General features: G+C 35.1%; 1 protein-coding gene across 2 annotated transcripts in view; it reads right to left on the minus strand.

Moving 5' to 3' along the window:
* Positions 1-3003: 3003 nt before the first annotated feature.
* Positions 3004-21557, minus strand: part of LOC128490100 (dual oxidase 2-like) — a 31753-nt gene continuing 13199 nt past the window's right edge. Inside the window, exons 12-34 of one of the 2 annotated variants that reach the window (XM_053461833.1) lie at positions 21276-21442; positions 20091-20254; positions 18812-18930; positions 18380-18517; positions 17961-18077; positions 17196-17398; positions 16357-16542; positions 15385-15601; positions 14981-15074; positions 14004-14176; positions 12533-12617; positions 11739-11801; positions 11458-11642; positions 10688-10918; positions 9689-9788; positions 8971-9020; positions 7924-8051; positions 7263-7416; positions 5576-5790; positions 4792-4950; positions 4437-4592; positions 4014-4142; positions 3004-3167 (exon numbers count right to left, since the gene is read on the minus strand). In XM_053461833.1, coding sequence (XP_053317808.1) covers positions 3045-3167; positions 4014-4142; positions 4437-4592; positions 4792-4950; positions 5576-5790; positions 7263-7416; positions 7924-8051; positions 8971-9020; positions 9689-9788; positions 10688-10918; positions 11458-11642; positions 11739-11801; positions 12533-12617; positions 14004-14176; positions 14981-15074; positions 15385-15601; positions 16357-16542; positions 17196-17398; positions 17961-18077; positions 18380-18517; positions 18812-18930; positions 20091-20254; positions 21276-21442 — 3356 coding nt within the window. In that variant the 3' untranslated portion in view covers positions 3004-3044. The remainder of the gene's footprint in view (positions 3168-4013; positions 4143-4436; positions 4593-4791; positions 4951-5575; positions 5791-7262; positions 7417-7923; positions 8052-8970; positions 9021-9688; positions 9789-10687; positions 10919-11457; positions 11643-11738; positions 11802-12532; positions 12618-14003; positions 14177-14980; positions 15075-15384; positions 15602-16356; positions 16543-17195; positions 17399-17960; positions 18078-18379; positions 18518-18811; positions 18931-20090; positions 20255-21275; positions 21443-21557) is intronic. The other variant, XM_053461834.1, reaches the window with a different exon arrangement.

The raw sequence follows: 21557 nt of genomic DNA on the forward strand, positions 1-21557 counted from the left end.
TCTGGGGGTACAGATACTCAGGAAAAGCAGAGATAGGCCAGCAAAGCTGATGTGTAAGGGCTGGCTTATTTATCAGGGATCCAGTGAGAACTGGGTCCAATCTGCACAGTGGAGCTGGGATGATCTCTCTGGGCTCAGTAGCAGACTGCTTGCTGAAGCTTTTCCCCTATCCCCTGGTGTTTGTGTGGGGTGAGAGAGACCCACAGACTGTTGCTGGTCATTGCTGGGGAGCAGCAGCTTTACTGGTGTTTGTGGGGGGTGAGAGAGATCCACAGACTGGTGCTGGGGGGAGAGAAACCCACAGTGTTGAGTAAAATGGCAGCAACAGCTTTACTTCTTCTCCCTGCTCCTCACTTCACTGAGGAGACGTTTACTTTCTATGTCTCCTCCCTCTATGCCTCACTGCATAGCCACGCCTATCACTATGTCTTATTTTCGGGGTATGGCTTATATTGAGCAAATGCTTAAAAATCCTGCTACGGCTTACTTTATGGGTATGTCTTATTTTCGGGGAAACACGGTATATTTAGAAACGTAGAAAGTGACGGCATATAAGAACCATTAGGCCCATCCTCTGAGTACTTTCCTTAGTACCTGGCCTTATCCTATATATAGCTTGGCCTTATGTCTATCCCATGCTTGCTTAAATGTCTTTACTGTATTAACATCTATCACTTCTGCTGGACGGCTATTCCATGCGTCCACTACCCTTTCTGTAAAGTAATTTCCTGATGTTACCTTTAAATCTTCGCCTTTCTATCTTATGACTATGCCCTATTGTCGTAGTATTTCTCCTTTTAAATAAACTCTCTTCCTTTATCTTGTTGATTCCCTTTAAGTATTTAAATGTTTCTATCATGCCCCCCCCCCCCGTCACATCTTCCAGGCTATATATGTTAAGTTCCTTTAACCTGTTCTGGTAAGTTTTATCCTGTGATCCATGAACCATTTTAGTAGACCTTCTCTGAACTTTCTCCAACATTTCTATATCCTTCTGGAGATACGGTCTCCATTACTGTACACAATACTCCAAGTGAGGTCTCACCAGTGATCTGTACAACAGCATGAGCACTTCCCACTTTTTACTGCTAATACCTCTTGCTATACAACCAAGCTTTTGCTAGCATTACCTGTTGCTCTACTGCATTGTCTGCCTACCTTTAAATCCTCAAAAATAATTACCCCTGAATCCCTTTCCTCGCATGTTGAGGTTAGGACAGTATCACATATTCTATACTCTGTCCCTGGGTTTTTATGCCCCAGGTGCATTACTTTGCATTTATCTACATTAACTGCCAGTTGCCACAGCTCTCACCATTCTTCCAGTTTACCTAAATCATTTGCCATTGGGCTCTTCCCTCCAGGAACATCAACTCTGTTTTTGTTTTAGCAAAAAGACATGCCTTTCCATCAAGACCTTCTGCAATATCACTAATAACAATATTAGAGAGAATGGGTCCAAGTACAGATCCCTGAGGTACCCCACTGGTAACAAGATCTTGCTCCGAATATACTCCATTAACTACAACCATATGTTTTCTGTCACTCAGCCACTCCTTAATCCATTCAACTTGCACTGATGTGTCTATTCTGTGGCTAAGGGTTCTCTTAACGGTGCTAGATCAAATCCCTTTTTGGAGAAAGGCCAGGCTTTCTTGTAACCTGCCCCTTCTGATAGTTTGGTAAAAGCATTTTTTGACCTGGATGTAAAAATTCAAAATAAAAAAAACTGAATTGCTCATGGTTGGATGCAGGTACTGCATCCAACCATGCAAGGTCAATGGAGCCCAGCTCACTAATGTGTGATTAGTAAAAAAAAAAAAAAGCATGGAAAGAGTTAAAATATTGGCATTACAAATGCCCATAGGGTGTCTCGTATTAAAAAATGCGTGAGTGGATGGGGTAAATTGAATTGGCCGGGTTCAAAGGTGTCCCAAATATGGGACATGGGGGCAGTAGGATCAGATGTCTAAATGGCATAAAAATACACACCTCACAAAGGCGGCTTTTTACCTCCCATATAACCCTACAAACCCAGGCATGGGGGTATCACTGCACTCAGTTACTGAACACATATTGGGGTGTTGTGTGACACATACCAGGAGCGATAAATTTATACCTGAAGTACAACGTGTGAAAAAAATACAAAAAAATGTACTACCATAAAGTTTCACAAAGGCTGGTGGTAAAATTAGTGCATGGAAAGGGTTAAAATACCAGCATTTCAAATACTTTGGGGTGTCTAGTTTTTAAAAAATATATGATTTGATGGGGTAAATTGCATTGGCCGGCTTCAAAGATACCCGAAATGGCACATGGGGGGAAGAATTACCAGATTTGGAAAAAAAGGTTTTGAAATAGCAAAACACTACCTGTACTTATTGCCCCATATAGCAAAAAAAAGCAAAAAAACATAAAAACATTGGGTATTTCTAAACTCAGGACAAATAGTAGAATCTTTTTAGCAGGTTTTTTCATTCGTTTTGCAGATGAGTAAAAGTTTTTTGTTTAAAAAGTGAGAAAAAGTAATTTTTTTAAAAAAAATCCCCATATTTTATATTTTTTTTATAGTAAGTTAGATGATATTATACAATTAATGGTATCTAAAGAAAGCCCTGTTTGTGTGGGAGCACGAAATGAGAAAGAAGAAAATAACAGCTAAACTGTAACAGTGAAAAACGTTAAAAGATACATTGTCCCGCAATATACTACGAGTAATAACCCCTATTGTCCTTAAGGGGTTAACTAAATATTGCAACAATAAATGCACTGAAGGACAAAAAGAAACACACTTATAGACATTTAGAGTAAATAAATTTAATGATGTTAAAACTTGTATACATGTGAATATTTATATGTTATGTTTGGAGATATACTCATTCTAAATTAACCTAAAGAATTGTAAAAGTATACATATACTTATATTTCTGTATAATCTAAAACATGATGATGCCTTTAAAGTACTTTATATAATGAAACAGGCAATATGTATTTGATTCTTCATTTTTCACATGCTCATCCTGAAAATAGGCAATGGAAAATCTTCAGAAGTTCTCATAGTGATGCACAAACAACGACTCATCCCTTTTGTTCAGTTTCTGGCAAGCATTCTCAACATTTTTTGTCATTCCAGGTGGACCACAGCTGAACACACCAATTTTCTTGACCTTTTGGTGAATAAATGTCCAAATATTATTAATTTGCTATTGCATGATGTTACTTGTATGACATTCTTGGGCAGACTGGATGGGCTGAATAGTTCTTATCTGCCAGCATATTTTATTCTGGTGCTGGTACTCATCGAGAGTCGGGGCTTTCCCAAGACTAACTGCATATATTGATTACATGTCTTGGAATATATTTTCTTAGGTATTGGCAACTCTAGAAATATGAAACTGGAAGGTAGATAAGATCTATTTTGTCCATCTAACATGCCCATTTTCTGTCTATATTCTGTAAAACAATTCTTGTTTCTTTGCCTTATCTTAGGCTTAGTGTAAATGCTTATATCCCATGGATGATCATATTGTTTCACTTGTACTTCTGATACTTACCCACCACCTTCTCACTGAACATATGTTTTTTCTTTACATTTAATACTTATAAGGTTTACTTATACAATGTTTGATTGGGACTTTCGGTTTGCAGAGGTGGGAGCTGGGAGCCACTCGTTTAACTGGCCCTGGGGCCCAAAGCTACCAGCCCTAAAATGTATTTAATGTGAAAGTATTGTGCTAAATGATGGTTTGAATAACAAACCTAGCTTTTTATTATTTATTTTAAAATCGAAACTGTATTTTTTGGTGGCTTCATGGATAATATTAAATCAAGCTGTAGTTTGCCTGGGTGTTTTGAAAAGCTTCATTAAACAGTATTGTTGATCAAACTATTATATGATCACAATACATTCCAAGTGGCCGTCTAAATGCAAGTACACAAGCTAATTTCAAATACAGTTTGCAAAACATATAGTGTATCCAAAAGTGTTATGAGGTACAGTATAAGTTACTAACCTTTGGATGGACAGATTGTAGAGAATTGAAGAAACCCATAAATGGCGGCCTCCCAAAATGCGTAACTGAACTGAGGCCGGTTAACAGGCTCTGGTTTTGAACTTTCTGAAAGTGACGTTCGCAGATATACTAAAACAAAAGTTTGATACAGAGATTACATGCAGATCTTTATTTTTGTAAAGTTTGTGAATCTACTTTGATTTTATCTATATCTCCCGTATAATTGACATTAAGGGAAGGCGCCTTCGGGCTTTTAGATGGAGTTATAACTTAACATCATGCAACAATAATGCACAGACACTGGTGGCAGTGTACAATTAGTTCTACAGATCTACAGTTTTACCACATTTGTTATAACTGCTAACACAATATTTTATCCTTTATCATGCCATTAACAAAGGAAAATATTATTTATTAGTTTACCAGCATGGTTGTGCGGAAGTCAAACTTTTCAGTCAACTGTGTAATGTATATGTGGACAGATAGTAGTTCTCCTTTGTCTTTTTCCTCTACCTCTCGAATGATATCTGTCAGCCATTCAAACTGCTTCTGCGTGCGTGTAACCCAAATGAAATAAACCTAAATAGCAAGGATATATATTATTTACAAAACAAGAGTTTGACAGTAAATAAGAACTATTCCACCTATCTAGTCAGCCTATTTTCCATAGCATGGTGCCTATCTGTACAAAATATGTGTTAGAGTACAATATATAGGCGGAATCTGCAACTGTCATGTTGCCGTATTGTTGGTTAAGGTTTGTGGGAAATATTCTTACCTTTTTGCAGTGGATCCTTGAATTGATTGAGGACTTAAACACCAGATCTTTAAGAATGGAGGCAAAGGGTGTGACACCAATTCCACCTCCAACTAATACGGACACCTCGAACTTATTCCACTCCTGATGCCCTTCTCCAAATGGTCCATCCAGGTAAAGCTAAAATAGTTTTGTATTTTAATTTTAAAACTTTGAAGTGGGTGATCAAATTAATTATTAGATGCTAAGATTATATGCAGAAATTGGTAAGAAACACCAAGCACCTCCACAGCAAACAACTGACATTCAGCTGGGGATCTTGAGCTGGATACAGACCACAATGGTTTGTGGGTATCTCCCAGCCCTAAAGCTGCAAACGACTAAATTATCCCATGTATTAGAGTTTGAACATGAATTAAGAAAAATGCATTAATATGTGTCTGTGTGTTTTTATATACATATATTTAAATCCCCTTTCAAAGTAATGATGATCAGAGTGCCATAACATTTAATCTGACAGCTGGGACCACAGCCTGATCTCCTGTGCACCCACAGGGATTTAGCCCTGCAGGGGGCAGGTCAGAGCAAAGTGGGAGTAAAGTAGTGGGAAAGATCAGAGGGGCGTTTGAGAGCACTGAGGAGAGCAGGAGGGGTGGATGAAAGCACTGACTTGCACCATGTGCACTCCGATTGGACCTTATTTTAAGCTCTTTCTAGCTTGACCAACAATTCAGACTATTATTCTAACCGAATATTCAATTTCAGTTGTAGTTTAATTAAGTGTAAATTAAGTAAGCATAAATACCTTGGGATATGGCCTCTCTGAATAAATCTCCCTCAGACGAGTTGTCCAGGGGCCAACTGCTCTTATATGCAAACTCAATGTTTCCTCATGTGGTGCTGAAGTCAGAGTGAAAGGATGATACTCATTTGTGCCAAGACTTAAGCAAGCAATTCTCACCCATTGTCCAGATTTATAATCAAAATCAGAAGGGCGCTGGAACTGGAGGTGAGTTACACCTGAAAGAAAGTGTTCAGAGAATACGGCTAATGAGAAATATGGGTTAAAAGAGTATCCAAATTATCTGTGAATAGTTTGGTAAAATTGTGTAATTCATTAGGTGGGAAGCATTTTGTATTGTTGGCTTTTAAGTTTTAATGTAAGTTTTTTTTGTTAGTTGTTGAAGTAAAGTTTGAGGCCTTTATAATGTAGAAAATCTCTTATTCATCTGATGACCATATATCAGAAACTGTGTTGTTTACAAAAATAAGTGAGGGATACGAACAAAGTGGGGTGACTTCATGAGTTCAGTTGACCCTTAATCAAAAGTGATAACATTCTTTACTACGTCTGCACGTCTGGAACTTGAAGATCTGCCTACTAAGAGATATTGTCATAAAAAAAAAATCTGCAACCAACAGGCTAGCAATAATATGGCAGTATATCACCAAAACATTTAAAATACCGGTGGTTTTGATCCTTATAAGGTTTCAACCACATAGATACAAGGTGAAAACTCCACATGTTTACTGTTTCAACAGATTATACCGTATTTGCTCGATTATGATCGGGGTCGTCTTATAATCTGACCTCAAATAGGTCTGACTATGAGACGACTAAGATCCAGATCCCCCGCAGCTGCAGGGGACCTGGAGCCTCCTGTCTCCCCCCCGCCCCACTTACCGGTGCTTCTGAGTCCCAAGTGTGTAGCCGGGGAAGCCAGAAGGAAGTGTGGCTAGTAGCGGGGGTTGTCTGCGTCCATCGCGCAGACCTTCCCCGGCTGTCAGAGATCAGAGTTCCCCGCAGACATCTACACGCTGCCCCGGCTACATGACAGGGGACTCAGAAGCACCGGTAAGTTTGGAGGAGGGAGGGGGAGGGAGTGTTAAATGGGGGGCATAAGGCATTTCTGGAGGCAGAGTGTTCTATGAAATGCCTTTTAACCCCCTTAATGCCACTCTGCCTCCTGAAATGCCTTAAACCTCCCTATATGCCACTCTGCCCCATAATATGCCTTTTAACCCCCTTAATGCCATAGTGGCATATAGGGGTATAAGGCATTTCTGGAGGCAGAGTGGCACATAGGGGGTCAAAAGGCATATCATGGGCACAGTGGCGTATAGGGTTAAAAGGCATATCATGGGGCACAGTGGCATTTAGAGGGTTAAAAGGCATATCATGGGACACTGTGGCATATAGGGGTATAAGGCATTTCTGGGGCAGATGTGCATAACTGGGGGGCAGGTTGGAAAATAGATAAAATATTTTTCTCAATCATAGCTTTTATTAACAAACAATTGTTCACATAGTTTACATGAATTAACATTTACTGGTAAAACTTTTTTCCTATAGGGTCGTCTTATATTCAGGCTTTTTCTTTTTTTCCTAAATTAATATTAAGGGTCGTCTTATAATCGAGCAAATACGGTATTTCACATGTTACCCGCACAACTTACATCCTACCCCCACAAAAAATATTATAGAAAGTTACCTGAAGGAAGTAGCACAATTTTAAAAACATCAATCTCTATCTTCTTCCTGCTAAAGCTAATCAGTTTGTCTCCTACGTAGATTATGGCTGGGACAATGAAGAATAAGTGAAACCGTGGTTGTTGGATTAGAGCAAAGCTGCCATGGATGATAGTCTGCAATGTGAAGGTTATAAGAGTAAAGGACATGTCTATAGAATAATGAATTCCAGTAAAAAAATGTTTTAATATTTTAACTTATACTAGTCAGGACTGTCTAATTCTAGTGGGACCTTGGGAAAACCTCTTTTGTTGTGTCCCATACATACTGTTTATGTGATCACATACAACTTTGTGGTTTTGTAGTGCAACTCATCCTAACATATCCTAAACAAACACGACGGCCAAATGTCACTAAATGTGGATTTTACAGCGATAAACACAATACACAAATTAATAAATATCAAATACTGTTTTTTATACGTGTGTATAAATAACAAATTGTGCATGGTTTACTGCGCAGAAACTTCAAGTAAATCATTAATTGTCTGTAGGGATGTTTTAATTTGATCTTTATATTTGGCTGATGTAACCATCTCAAAAAAGACAGATCTTGTCAAAGTTGAAAATATTATAAATGCAATGTCTCATTATATAAATGTGTAGTCTTTCTACTAAACCTACCAATACATAGAATATGACGTAGAGGTGATGTGTTAGCCAAAACCAACGGAAACTGGCACGTCGGAAATTGTGGCATGCAAAAATATACATCAGAGCCATGACAGCAAGAAGAAGCACTCCCGTCATGCCTAGAATTTTTAAGAAACAAAATGGACATCTCATTAAATATACATCAGAGCCATGATAGCAAGAAGAAACACTCCCGTCATGCCTAGAATTTTTAAGAAACAAAATGGACATCTCATTAAATTGGCACAGAGTTATGAAAATGGTTTCCGTTCAAAACAATTTGAAATGGCGACAGATTAGGAACAAGTAGTGTCCTGCTTAAACAATGTTGGATGAGTCCTGTCATATATGTTAATGTTTATTAATAATTAGTGGGCATTTGTATAAATACACTACTGAATAATGGATCCAGTACTTAAATTTAAAATTTCTTGTTTCCTTTTTTTAGCTAACTGGTTCTCACAGTGTATACATTATTTGCAAGAAACCCACAAGTGTTCTTGATTACAAAGCTAACTTACTTTAAAGCTAACATCTCTACAAGGTGCAAAACAAAGATTGAAATGCAGAAAACAAAATTTTTTTTTATTCATTTATCTTCATGCATTTTCCATAGTATGGCTATGGAGCAGGGCACTTCCAACTTTTTGTAATACCTAAAAGAGCACTCATTTCAACTAAGAAACTTTTAAATGTAATTCTCAAACTACATTCATATATTTGTATGCAATAGCAATCCCTAATATAACTGCCAGAATATCCAGTGCTATGTGTGATTTTGAAAAAAAAAATCAATAACATTGTTCTTTTAAATACATTTTAATTAAGTTTGCACTTATTATTTCAGTATTTGGAAACCTAAACCCTAAAGTTGTATTTGCCATTACAGATACTTATTATAAGTGATGTATTTATACACGGCAATATACTATTTTAACATTTCTCTAGAAGTCCATATCTAATCTAGAATGAGTCAGCAATTTGCAATGCGATTGTATCAGGATAAAAATACAGAGCATATGGCATAATAATGCTTACCTGGCACACTCTCAAAAAACCACCAGTAATACTTTTGTGGATACTCAGATCTAATAGGATTGGAAAAAAAGTGTAATCATTTTAACATTTAAAGGGTTAAGATACAGCATATCTTACATTTATACTTATAAAGCATACCGTGAATGGAAATTTGCAATGTATTAGTAGCAGGTACAATAGTATCAACTACAAAATAATTGTGAAAGTCTACTTATGTATAATAAGGATATATTCTTATGTGTGAATTCCAGTAAACATGCCCATATTTTGGCGTGCTGGCCTACTATGGCCACAAAGCAAGATCACCAAAGTCTTACCAAATGATACAGTTACAAAGATAGCATTGTGGATATAGACACAACAGTCTAGTCCCCATGTAAAAAATATAATGCATATTCAAGTCCATTTTGAAGGGATTCCAATGCATTTTAATATATGCAAATTTGTGGATTTTCTTCATACTTTCTCCTCCAGCCTTTTTTAAAATTGGGCATGCAAAGGTTGTTCACTGATATTATTACTTTAATTATTAAATTATTTAACTGCAGGAATATACTTCATTTTGTGCAAAATGTGTCAAGTGTAAGCAATAAAGTTTGAGGCCATCAATAAAGAGTTTTGAGGTTTGGAGGCCAATAAATGCATTCCATCCATGAGAGGAAATGCAAACTTATTTGGCAAACCCTACCACATGCCCAAGGGTGATCTGATAACTTACCCATCATCACTGAAAACTGTAGGAAAGAGACAACTGAGAATACTGAGCGGGGTGATCGAAAATATGTAGACATTGACCAAATGTCCTACTGCATGAAGAACTACAGAGAGAAAATGAAAAAGCACACTGTTGAAAAATGATAATCTCTTAAAACTCCAAAAACTTTCCCTGAAATCCAGTTAGAAATGTATGTATGCTCCTCATCTTTAATATCAAAGACAGTCAAGGGTTATGGCACTGGTCCCCTGGGCATATGTCTAGGATGTCAGACAGTTAAACAAATTCAAAAAACTCTCAGCAATGCGATAAATTAGTGCAGTTTTCATCCGAACGTGTGGCGAAAAAACATTCACGTTGGTGAAAGTAATGAGTTGTTTTAGGTCTGTCATCCTTGCTTAACTCTTTTATCGATCTTAGATGTTTTTGAACCAGCAACTCAAAAATATATCTCCCTCATCCTGTACAAGAAAACAGGATGGCATTATGTGTATCATTGTCTGAAATACAAATGCATGCTACATACTAGGACCTATTCACCTGTACACAAGATGAATTATCACCTTCATCTGTTGCTGTTTTTTTAATCACGCTAGATAATCCCGCCTCACATAAAATTCTGTACATTTGTAATGTTAACTTGCTTTTGGAAAACTTTAACCTATGGTTTGTGACCTAAATGACTTTTCCTTCTCCAAAGTTCCTGATGCTGGCTTATTTATGGGGTTTCCTTATTCTATGCTGTTTTTAAATGTATTGCAATTTGGCTTATTCACATATGATCTACATATAAGGTAATACAGTTTCAGAGCTCAGCCTTGTAAAAATATTGGTTGTCCCACACGACCAATGATAAAGAAAGATATTTTCAGACTGTATTTGAAGAGAGAAAACAAACTCAAAGGTTATACATTAGTATACATGAAATGATTGCTTTATTCTCTGGTATTAGTGAATTATAACTCTGCTGTATACTGTGAAACAATTGGGTCATGGACTTACTTGTAAGGATAAGAGCACTCATTGCTATCCAACGATGGAAGTCAACTGCAGCATCAAAGGGAATGTATCGGTTGAAGAAGGTCTCACGGAGAAATGTTATTAAATTCCGGCACATGGTCAAGAGCAGATAAGAAAACATAAATGAAATGCTGGCAGCTGAACCTCGAGAAATAATTAGGCCCACATATGTACTTTGAGAAATGCCAGATGATGGAGAAGCAAAACCATAATCTGAAGAGGAAAAAATATATATTTGCAATTATGATGTGTCACCTGTTATCCCTGCATTATTTATGAGGACTAAACTGTTATATGTACTTGATTGTGTTCATTGTGTTCATTCACTAATACTGGCCTATATCCTATCCTATCCTTATAGCTGAGCATATCGTTCAATGGGGCAGTGTACTAATAGTATTAAATAAAATAGAAATTACTAATTTTAATCATATATAAATATTCACCCCGTAAGCACATGTTTATCTGATGTTAAGATCATTAATTTTCAACAAGTTGGTTATTTTCAGTCTTCTTGAATTTAATTTTACGAAAAGTAGAAGTCTCCTTGTTCAAGTTTATATATGTCACCTGAAAATAACTGAAAGTTCCCTCAATTGGATCTATAATTCAGCTAATTTTCATTTTCAGGCCTGGTTGCAAATTTGGCACTATTCTACATAATCAGTCCTTGCAGAAATCTTGCTGCGGATATAAACTATTTCTTGAATGTGGCTTGGGAAAAACATCTCCAATTAAAAAGATATACTCACAGTAGGCTCGTTCAGCAAATAGGCCAGCTGATATCCCATAAAATATTGTTACACACACAATATGCCGTTTATAATTTTCAATCAAACGCTTCAATTGCTGAATCTTTTGCCGGAGCTTGCTTGACTCATATTTTATCCTTCTTGCTTCTGTGTATATTCTTGGCTGAGTTGAGTTAGTGGTGTTCCTGAATACATAACATATATATATATATATATATATATATATATTAAAAAAATCTATAATTAGAGTATTCAAGATTGTGAAAGTGAAAAATACATACCTTTTGCTCAACCTGTTTCGGAGCTCCTGTGCCTCTGAATCCAGTTTAGTACTTTCTTCATTTCTAAATGACAGAAAATCATATAACAACAGATGATGTTGTCTGTTGTGTACTGTAACTTTTGTTATACACACTATTTGCCATACAGATTGACTCACTGTCTTGTCTATATTTAAGTTTTACTAACCTAGGAGATCATAGGAGCTGCAGTTAACCATAAAGTTAGTGTGTAGTGCAGGCCACCACAACCCCAGTCTATAACTGTAATTCCCATGAAATCCAGCTAGCAATATGGCTGGCTGAATATTATTGTAGATGCAGTCAACAAAAGTTTATGTTTACTATAAAAGCTATCCTTTGGCACTCTAGTTGTTGAGTACCCACTTGTCCATAATACTTAACAGACTAGACTGGCTGAAAGTCATGAGAAATGTAATCTCAACACTTGGAGTATTAATGAACCCTGTAATAAACCCTTTTTCCTTCATTCTACAATTTTATATTTTCTTTAGCACCACTCCTCTACCTTATGAATGTTCATGCTACTCTTCTTCCTCATCAACTTTAAATGCCATACCAGTGTACAAATATAACAAGCATGTCCAACATCCCTAACTTTTCTATATCCTACCAGACTTCCATTATATTTTTTTCCAAACCAACATTTTTTTACCCATTTATTGATACATATTCCCTCCATTGGATTTAATTTCACATAACACATTTTGTAATATAATGAGAATTTGCTTTTTATGTAATCCAAACACAGTAAAGTAATTGAATTATATAAATACCTATTTAAATAATTTTGGTTGTTTCTGCTTATAAATGAAACGTTGCTGGTAATGTTTTTCTTGTTCACCACAGGAACTGCTTGACCTATACAGAAGAAAAATGAGTGAATGAATTAGTATATAAACGTGCAAATTCCAAATATGCATTGCTTTTTGGTCAAACTGACAATACACGAGTAATGGCAATTTTAATAATAGAAACATATATCTTGTATATAAAAATGTTTATGTGAATAATATATTTTTCACATTATAATTTTCAATATTTTGAAAGTTGAATTTATTTTTTGCACATATATGTTGTTCTTGTTCGTTTGAGAGGTAAGGATAAAAACTGCGTTTTCAAAAAAAAATCTTTGTATCTCAACAGTGCCTCCATTGGAAGTAGAGGTAAAGAATCAATGAGATAAATAAGGTATGTAAAGGTGTACAAAATGAAAAGTAGTAGGTTATAATGCATAGGTTCAATTCCTATTTTGTTCATATATATGATACAAGTGACTTATAATAAGTCCCACTGGAGCAACGAGGTTGTACTGTACTGAGATTTCAAAAGCTATTTATCATAATTAGTTATGATGTGCCTTGTCCAGGAAGCAAAAGTATAAAAAATACAGATTTTCATAACTAGAGGATTATTCATGAATGAAAAGGTAATACATTATAGACGTTAATATGAATTATTCATTTGATTTTTAACTAGTTTGGAATGTGGGTGAATGAGGAAATAAATATTGAACAATGGTACACAATAGCAATTGGATTTTATGTGTTGACTTTTAAAACTGAACAAAGAATTTGAAAAAGCATGGTAACTGTACAGCTAGAAGAAATGGTGAATTATATATTGTTTCCTGGTTACATTTCACACTTTACCTCTCTTTGTTTATTCAATGGAATAGGTTATAAGAAGGATGTTAATTTGCATATTTTCAAAAATGAATGCTTACTGTTTCTATGAGGGATAAGTATGCATCTAATGGCTTAAACTTTACTCAGTATAAAAGTCACTTAATCGGGTTCCTCATTCTTACTTTTTGTAAAGACTTTACTGTACTATTTCTTGAATTCTATAAATTGCATGTTGTACACACATTGGTACAAACATTGTAACACAATTATGGCATATGGGATACAAATTGGACAATCATACATTGTCTTATGAAAAAGGTTCAGAATTAACACTACGGATCTTCCCAAGGCACAAGGTATAGGAAAAAGGACAAAAAGTAAACACAATAAAGGAGTATCAGTAAAAAAAAACTGACAAAAAATGTCTTACATATACAAACATATAATTTGATGGCTAATATATACTATGTGACTCACCTAGTCTGCAATTATCTATAGTGTAAAGACTCAAACTATAATTGATCTTTAATTTAGCAGTATACCTGTAACATCACTGTATCATAGAACATTCACTAACATGTGAGCTGGGGCAAACTGGACAAAACCAGTTAATTCACACCTTTTGAAAGAAGAGTTGTGTAGCTCAGTGTGGTTTTGTGGTCCTTGAATAAGCAGTGAAAATCCTCCCATGTAATTTCTTGCTTAGCTGGAAACCCAGCCTCGCTAAACATGCTCTGTATCACCTCTTCAGTTTGTTCACTTGACAGGTAATTTGATATTTCACTAAAAGATCTGAAAAAATAAGCAAAGCAGAACTAACATATAATACCTTTAAGTGATTTTTAAATTTAGTATATTATTGGTATGGACATTGTGTGTGTGTTTGTTACTTTACATTTATTCACTATTTATGGATATGCTTCAATTCAAGTTGCTTTTATACACATCTTTATTAGGTAGAGCATAGATAGCAAAGCTGAAAATAATAAAGCAATTGAAATTATGAAATATAGTCATAAGATCCTATTTTTATTATGGTTATGTTAGGGACAGTTATCTTAAAATATTAACGTTTCCTATGCAATCTAGTGTCAGGGTATTTCTATGGGGTCTATTCCATGCACAGATTTGTCGATGTTATGTTGACCACAGTTCTGGTTGTATTGACTGAAGGAAATTATATACCCATATTGCAGAGAGTTTGTTGAAAGACAGCATTTAGTCTAATAACACGTATTCAACTTGGCCAGAGTTGATTTTCAAGCTCTACAAAATCAACGGAATGAAACTACTGAATGAAGTAGTTTAATTAAATTAAATTAAACTCATCAGAGTTGCTCGATACAACTGCATGACAGAGAGATTATCCGATAATATTCGACAAACATCCACTGCAATACTTCTTAATACTTTTAAAAGGACAGTTTAATGTACCTTAAAGCCACACCAAGAAAAATTCATATTTAAGTATTTCATATCATAAGTATTTTGCAAGCACTTTCAGATGCATTACGCGGAAGTATGTAGTTGGTCTTGTTTTTAAGACTCTGTATATTTAATATGAACACATGTAGAGGAGTAATATAATTTATGTACCTAAGCATTTTAGAGAATTCTTCCTTTGTCAGCATTCCATTCCCATTGATATCATGCATGGAGAACATAAATTTCAATTTATCTTCTGCAGTACCTACAAGAAAAAGTAATATAAAAAGATGGATAGGTATTTTTATAGGTGTAGATTCCCCATAGACTCCACAACATGTAGGGGAATGAAAAATATTGTTACTTGAAGTAATTCATTAGGTTAAGCCAAACCATTTTTGATGAATATAGGTAACAGCAAGGATGAGTTACATAAGGAATTACATATCTTGACAAAGATCTTATCCATAGTTACAGTATTATAAGGTAGAATGTACTACAATGAAAACATATGGTTATGATAAAACAAAAATAGTGTTCCTGTTTTTTTCATATATAAAAGTCATGAATCACACCTTTTAATAAGTTCACTAAAATATGACAGAATTCCTTGAATGACAAATAACCATTGTTGTCCTTGTCAGCAGCAGAAAACATGGATTCTACAAAGTGGGCATGTTGATTAAGTCCCAGCAACTCTGCCAGTTCATCTCTGGAAATCTCACACATTAGTGCATCGTTGATGTTCTGTCTGTGAAGTATTCCTGCATCTGCCTTCTCAATCTCAAGTACCTGCATTAGAAGAGATTAAAAAATATTGTAGAATACATAGATGATGAGGTTATTATAAACTGAATGAATTATGTTGCTAGTACGTGTCTTAACGATTTCAGTGTTTTGTTTTTAGGGGTTTTTTTTACATTGACCAATACATAACATCCAAACTTATTAAGACATCGGTTAATAAGTAGCTTTATTCCTGTGAAGAGAACACTTGCTGCAGTATACTGTGGCACAGTTACAAGTAGGCAGCAGTGGTCAATGTGAGATGTGTTAGAAGGTGTTTGAATTGGTTATTTGTGCGGGAAAGGTGGAGAAGTTGTTAGGAGAAAAAACATAACCTGATTTTAATGATGGGCACATTTTAATTTAAATATCATTTGATTTCTGAGGTATTATGGAAAACATGTATGATAGGGTTATTATTAGCTGAATTATTTATGTTATTTGCCAAACAAGGAAGTAGTGTTGGACTACAGATGTCTGGAGTACTAATATACACTTACAGGGCTGCTGTTTTATTCCAGATGTCCTTAGGCACAATGACTAACTATTCATGTCTCATCCCACACAAATTTAGACAAGAATGGACTAGGAGGAATTAGCTGAAAAGCATTGCTTGACACGGGGTATTTTGCATATGCATATTTGTATGTTTTGCTGGCCATTATATTTAGATATTTTTAGTGTTTGGAGTTTTTGGGATGTAGATATTGTGCTGCTTTCACATCTTAAAAAAGCTATAACAATAAAAAAATGTTTCATACATGAGATAGAGAATGTTTAAAGAAGATCTCCAAAATTTCTTGTCTTTGTTTTTTTGAAATGGAAGCATCTAAAAGATGTTTTTCCTTCAACTGAGTAAATGACACAAAAATTCCAGTCCCCTCAAACATTTCGTTAAATCTTTCTATGAAGTCTGTTCGGTCTTCTTTGCTTCCGAAAAAAAGCACCTAAAAAATGAAGAACAGTCTCATTAAAATGAGAAATTTAATGTACACATTTATTTCTGAAAATGTTATTGTGGAAATGGCCTCCCAGTGGAAGTGTTAGAGGCTAATACAGCAAGGACATTTTAAAATGCAGTAACAAACTAGCTTGATCAAGGTTTGCATCCGTACAGCAGGAAAAGTTAGCAGACTAGATGGGTTCTTATTTGTCAGTTAATTCTGTGTTTCCAATATACCATGTAACAAAAGGTAGTATATTAAAGTATTTAAAGCATTGTATCGACAAAGACATAATGCAGTAAACTCTTCAGAGTTTCTGCTCCTCAAAGAGGGGGGTGAGCGTCCACGTTTCAATTCTTTGCTACTTTTAAACTTGTGGTACTTAAGGTATAATTTATACCATAACAGATAGATTGTTAGAAATCAGGCTTTTCCTAATTTCCATTCTAGTCTACCTATGAGGAATATACCAGCATAAAATACTTTGTCAGAACCAAAATAATTAGTCCACTTTATTTCTTATTGTGCGGCACCAGAATATGAAATAAATATATTTTATAGAATAACATAGAAACTAGCTAGATTTCTCTCACTTGAAAGACTTTGGTTAATATGGTATATTTAGACATATTATTGTTATTATTATTATTTCTCACCAAGTCATATTCTTTGGGGATCTTGAGACACAAAGCCTTGCTTCCATCATTGTTTGACAAGGCCACATTAACATTTTGCTGATTATGTAAATGTATAACTCTGGCTTTTGTTTTTCTGTTATCTAGAACTTTAATGGCTTGATTTGGATGAAACTGAATCAAAACTTGTTGCGTTGATTCTCCAGGACCGCACCATTCAAAGGCTTTGAAAAAAAGAAAGCGCAGAATTAGCAAGAACTTAGGATATACTTTGTAAATAGAGTTTTAACGATGAAGTAAAAATATGGCAAAGATAAAGGGATTTTTGCAATGGGAACCACCTGCCTTTTTAAAAAAGTATTTGCTGTGATACTTTAAACGTTCCTGTCTTTGTTTAGGATTGCTTTCTGCATACCCCATACATGTTTAAATTGCACTATTCTATTAATTTCTATCATTACTACCCGAAGGTAATTCCAATTAACTACTAGCCTATCAGTGAAGATATATAAAAAAATCTTAGCCTTTAGCCTATTATCGGTTTTCCCAGCACTACTTCTTCATATCAAATGGTCTGTCTTTCCTCTAAGCTAATCATGTTAAATATCTATTATAGAAATGTGCATGCATGTTACCAAATGTTTCTCTGTAAAATGTCAATGTGTTTTGCAGAAGGGACTTGTCAGTAAATTGAATCATTTTATATTACATAGTTTGATGAAGTAATTCGGTAATTTTTTCATGTTATGTCCCTGTATCTTAATCCAGCATTATACGGTTCATTACCTGGTATACCATCTGTACCGGTTGTATTATTGAAGCCAACATTGTTGCTTTTCATTTGCATTCTGCTGAATGCTTTCTTCTGGGATTTTGCTACCAAGTACGCCATAAGTAAACTCACTTAAAAAAAGAAAAGAAAAGAAAACGTGTTATTCTAGAAACAAGGAACAATCATACATTCACAGAAAGAAGTTATATATGTAACATGACAAAGTGTGATGGCAAATGTCTTTTAGCAGAATCCCTCATTTGGTTGAGTATAAAAAGAAACTATCCGCAAAATGTAATGTTGATCTGTAACAAAGATGCCATAAAAAATACATAAAGTTAAAACTGAATATAGTCAATGAAATGGCTTCTAAACAGTTTTATGGCTATGGACATGAACACAAAATACAACATCAAAGCTTGGAAAACATTACCTAAAGGAAAGCAACAAAGAGCTACAATAGTGATTCCAAAGCCAGCACCACATCCTTCAAAATAGTCAGTTATTTTAAAAGGCACACAAGATTCTAAATCCTGAGATTTTAGTTGCTTAGGTTGAGGACATGGATCACCTGCAAGACAAAAGCAAATGTTGAATGCATTCATGACATTGACAGAATAAAGGGTTTTAGTAGTCTACAAGATAAGAGAGGGGGGGGCAACTGTGATGAAGTGCAGTTGGTGGAATTTCTAACCAACGAGCAGTCAATCACAGGAATGATTTAAATGTGAATATGTTTTTCTTGGGATTGGAAATTGTGTTCAATATATCACTCACCTAGCATACTTAACCTTCAATATCTGAACATGTCATGTATCCTGATACCATTTGTGTCAGTGACAAATTTGCAAACACAGCCCCTTACCTGATTTCCACATAAATACATTATCTTGAATGTCGTTTTCCTCTGCATCAATGACAGCTAGCAGCACATCACGGAACGTTCTTCTTCGGATCATGGCAATCTCTTCTTTTGTAAATAAACTAGAAAGAGTATAACAAATGGTGGTCCTTTAAACATAGCTTTCAAATAGAATCTCATTTGTACTCTTGAAAGACACCATTAGACTTGTAGTTGTAGCATGAACTACAAGGCTGTAACTGTGATGAACACACACTTAATTAGCCTCAATTCAATTAGCCAGTTAAGCCTTTAATAATGATAACAGCGGACGAAATGCCTGGTTTGCATTTAAACTACATGCCTAATAATAATTTGTGGTTGTAGAAGCTAGACAGTGGCTGCTTAAAAAACACCTAGAAATTAATAGCAAACAACTTCACTTAAGCCATTCAACAGCAAATCACAGTAATAGTGCAATTTATAGGCATTTTGTTTTTTTCACTTGATTTGGTTACAAGAGATTTCATACAATTCTGGGCTGTCTACCAGAAAAGTATCAATTCTCAATGAAATTAGCCACATCAAAGTTATTACGTTGAACTGCATTCTACATATGTATCAGAGTTAAGTGTATTGGTAGAAGTTTATGACTTGTTTTCCTTTTCAATTGAGTTTTTACTAAATAAGACACTTTTTGAAGTGCAGTCAGGGAAGATTTTTAAACTAGTGGAACCCCACTTCAAAAGGGAAATAACATGAACTTATTTTATAAATTTATAATGCTTAATGCTAATTAATTTAATTGAGAAAAAGATTTTAGTTTTTAGGCAAAAAGCCCAGGGGTATATCCATTCTTTATTAGTAAACCCATGTCAATGAACAAAGCAAAGAAAATATTGATACAAACACAGCAAAATCTGATTTAAATATAAGACCTTGGGCTATAAAACTTTGCTTTAGACCTTTTAAAATCCTTGCTTGGATTTACTTTTCACAATAACACCATTGTTATATCGCATTATATTATAACTTCATCACATTAGTATGACGAGGGTCACAAAATCCCACCATTCATGTAAACATTTGCCTTGTAATGATGTCGCTAAGTTACAAAACTTATTGTACATTAAGAATTCCTTTCAACTTGAACCACCAAATTAATTACTTATTGCCTGGTCATCACTAGCCCTTTTATCATTTATATTATATTAATAGTTAATATATGTTTAGATTACAGTAGCTGCTCCTTACATGGGGTGTCTAAAATTGTGGAACTTCTTTAAAACATAAAAACACATACCCATTTCCTTCATTTTCAAACCAGAACCTGTCTCCATCTCTTAGTCGATAAAATTGTTCAAGAATAATATTTGACACAAGTTCACCATGGCCTCCTTTGACATCCAGCAGGACTCCAGGAATTAGCTCTAGCTGGTCTATATCATTTTTATACAATGACACGAGCTAGATAACAGAAAAACAATGATGAAGCATTGGTTCTAAAATAATGATACCATTTTTATTGAGTGCTTACAAATGAGTTTGTGTAAGCACACTTTACTTGTTTGCTTTAGAGGCTAGGCTTACAATCTGTAAATCAGACATGCAATGAGTTCTTTCCCAAGCCTTTGCTCAGACTTGGGTCTGAAAAACTAATGATTTATCTTATGCAACCTTTCTATTGTATGTTATTGCTATCACATAGAACGCTATACACGTTCATAACAAATCAGAACAAATATTTCCAAAATCTGATATTATTTATGTTAAACATCAGATTGTTGCAGCTGCACACAAATGAGAATGATAGCAGCAACCCAGCATAATAAGAACTTGACAATTTTAATCCAGCGCACATGAAACATTTCCCGGCTCAGTTTAAGGTACATTTTATGTAAGTCTTTGCACAGGAAACCAGCTATTCAAATTTAAACAGAGGAGGCCTAGTTTATGACTGATGCCTAGCAATCTACATGTTTAGTTTCAAGTGTTATGCTGCTCCATGACATCAAAATTGCTTGTATTGTACATATACATATTGGTTGATATGATACATCTGTTTTGTATAGAAAAACATACCAGATATGCTGTATCTAAAAGGCAAGAACATTCAGGTAATTTAGGGGAATATGTACGGTTCCAGTACAGCCATTACTCCAACTTTGTTTGAATGCAATTAAGGAAACATTTGACAAAAGAAAAGTTAAGGTAAATAAAGGTACACACCTATTTATTAAGATATGGAGTACAGTAATATAGGGCTGTACTGAAGATGACAGGGTGGCCCTGGTACTTTAAGGTGTAAGTATTGTTAGAAATGTGTGGTTGCACGCTACATTTTACAGCTCAAATTGGCAGATTGGGTGAGTGTGTGGCTTTTTCAGTCAGCAACACACAAGGCATTCTGTGCCTGTATCTATATATATCTACACATATGCACAGTATATATGTCATATTATCATATGATACAAACAATAATACAAACCTGTTCTCTGATTTCAGGGGTCAGGATATCTTCCCACTGCTTGAGGGGCTGAAGGCCATAAAACTCCATCATCTTGTTATAGCTAGAAAGGCCATAATCTCTTCCACTCTGGATGCTAGCAGCTGCTAAATCTGTACGAGAATACTGCATTTGGCCGTACCAGTAATCTGCATTAACCGGACATATGGAATTTAATAAAATCACACCAATTCAACACCTATTATTAAACTGCAGGTAACTTAAGAGAAATTTACATTACACAACACGGCATGACAAGCTACA

This window comes from Spea bombifrons, chromosome 4 (assembly GCF_027358695.1).
Source record: "Spea bombifrons isolate aSpeBom1 chromosome 4, aSpeBom1.2.pri, whole genome shotgun sequence".
Taxonomy (NCBI): Eukaryota; Metazoa; Chordata; class Amphibia; order Anura; family Pelobatidae; genus Spea; species Spea bombifrons.